The 2,017-nt window shown below is 38.2% G+C and overlaps 1 protein-coding gene across 1 annotated transcript in view; it reads right to left on the reverse strand.

The window, feature by feature from the left end:
- The window catches only part of LOC106939433 (macrophage-expressed gene 1 protein-like), an 8,230-nt gene extending 6,317 nt beyond the window's left edge, over positions 1–1,913 (reverse strand). Inside the window, exon 1 of the mRNA XM_015021816.1 lies at positions 1,451–1,913. Within this exon, the coding sequence (XP_014877302.1) occupies positions 1,451–1,903 (453 nt within the window). The 5' untranslated portion in view covers positions 1,904–1,913. The remainder of the gene's footprint in view (positions 1–1,450) is intronic.
- Positions 1,914–2,017: the final 104 nt, after the last annotated feature.

The raw sequence follows: 2,017 nt of genomic DNA on the forward strand, positions 1-2,017 counted from the left end.
TACTGTGCTGCTCCCTATTTAGCAGCACAGTACAATGCTGCTCATCACCTGCTCAGACTGAGGGAGGAAGAGTAAGCAGCACAATGAAGGAAGAGCTGAAATCATAACACTGTAGCAGAGTTTGCAGATGCAAAGTAGGATAAACCAATTAGTTTATCTGTAAACTGTTTTCCTGGAACTGTAAGTTGTTTCTCCGCCATTAGCATATTGAGCAGCGGTTGATTGACAGTTCTAAGACCCTCCTCCTGGCTCTGATGTAGTTTTTGACTGGGAGCGGTGCATTTCTTCTGATGGAAGTATACTTTTGGAAGAGGTGGGGGAGAGATCTTTTCCCAGATTGTCTGTATCATTTTATACTGTCTGGACATAGACAGTTTTAACAAATATGTAAAAAAAAACATTTTTTAATAAAGTTACATATCCCAAATTTAACCAACATAACATCACAGTAATTTCTACATCATTTCTCTTGAAGGAGAAAGGAGGAGGAATTTGCTTATCATGTTAAGTTTCCCATAAGATTAATTGCACAAATCCAGCGACATGCTCACGCTTGTGTGAGGTGGAGGTGGAGGTGGAGGTGGAGTACAGCAACATCTGGAAGTTTCTTCAGTAACATAAAGTTACTTTGTACAAGAATATTTACATTTAATCGGGACAAACCAAATGTATTCCACAGTTTGAGGAAGAAACACACAGGTGCACAGAGGCTAAGATATAAAATCACTGCATCAAACACTTGGTGCTCTCTGAATGAGAAGAAAAACAAGTGGTTTTTCTTCCATTTTATACTACATTTCATTTTGCTTGGCCAAAGTTTAAATACCAATCCACACAGTGTTGATATTTTGATACGTTTGCTATTTCTTGACATTTGTTTATGTTGTTTTTTATATTTGTTGCTTGAATTTGGTAGTGGTCAATAGCTGCATTATGTTAGCTCCTAAAAATCTTCAAATTTAAATTAGTCAACCATTTTTGTTGGGCACATGAATTCATGTGACAAGTAAATCATCTCTACAGTCTTTACCAGCTTGTAAAATTGGTTATTATAATCTCAATAGCACTAAAAACATGACCCATAGAATTCAACATGCCATTTTTGCATAAAAAAAAAGTAAAACAAAACTTAAGTGTATAAGTATACAATTACTACTAATTAACACTTTGCTTTTACCTTAAGCAAATTGTTTTTTACTGAGGTTGCAATGGATCAAAGACGACCTTGGAATTGGTGTGTGCAGTTATTGGTAACAATTAATGTTGCTTGTGCTGCTGGCAGTACTCGTTTTTAAAATGTCTATTTTTTCAATGACCACCCTGTTTTAACCTTTTGCTTTCTTGTAATAAACATCACAGAAAAGCTTTCCTAGAATATTATGGACATAACTTCAGGCCATATCTCCCACTCCTAAAATTTCATTTTTAACAGTTAAAAATGAAAACTTACCTGAACCCTGGCTGTGGTAGCCAAGTCTTTAACCTGATGGGTTTTCATCCTTTTGTTCTCGTCAGAATATTTGCCATTCAGTATCTCCAGGTATGATATTTCGTTATTAATGGTATGAGATGTGGTGCTTTTTTCTTCCAGCCAAGAACTAATTAACTCAGAGTTGGTCTCCACACCTGTCTCCTTCTGCGCGATGACAAACACCTCGTCTGGGATGAGGTAGAGCCTGTCCTCAGTCGTTTGACACTCAAAGTAGCTGAGATTCATCACTCGGCCCATATCCATGTTTCGGAGATTATCCCAGCCTCCTCCAGGGAGGACTTCCAGTGCTGTGATGGAAAGATTGGTGGAGACCTGACATCGTCTGAGCCAGTTTGTCGGACGGGGCAAAGGATTTGAAGAACAGATTTTCAGACAAAAAAGGACAAACCCAAAGGCAGTGACTGTCTTCATGATGCTTCTGCCACGTATAGGAATTGAGGCAACTTTATATTCAAGTCAGTACCCGCCTCCTGAATTGTAAGGTATCATATTACCGTACCATAAGGAACAAAAGAGTTGGCTTGC

This window comes from Poecilia latipinna, unplaced genomic scaffold (assembly GCF_001443285.1).
Source record: "Poecilia latipinna isolate Pla-1442-1.1 unplaced genomic scaffold, P_latipinna-1.0 Scaffold2871, whole genome shotgun sequence".
NCBI lineage: Eukaryota > Metazoa > Chordata > Actinopteri > Cyprinodontiformes > Poeciliidae > Poecilia > Poecilia latipinna.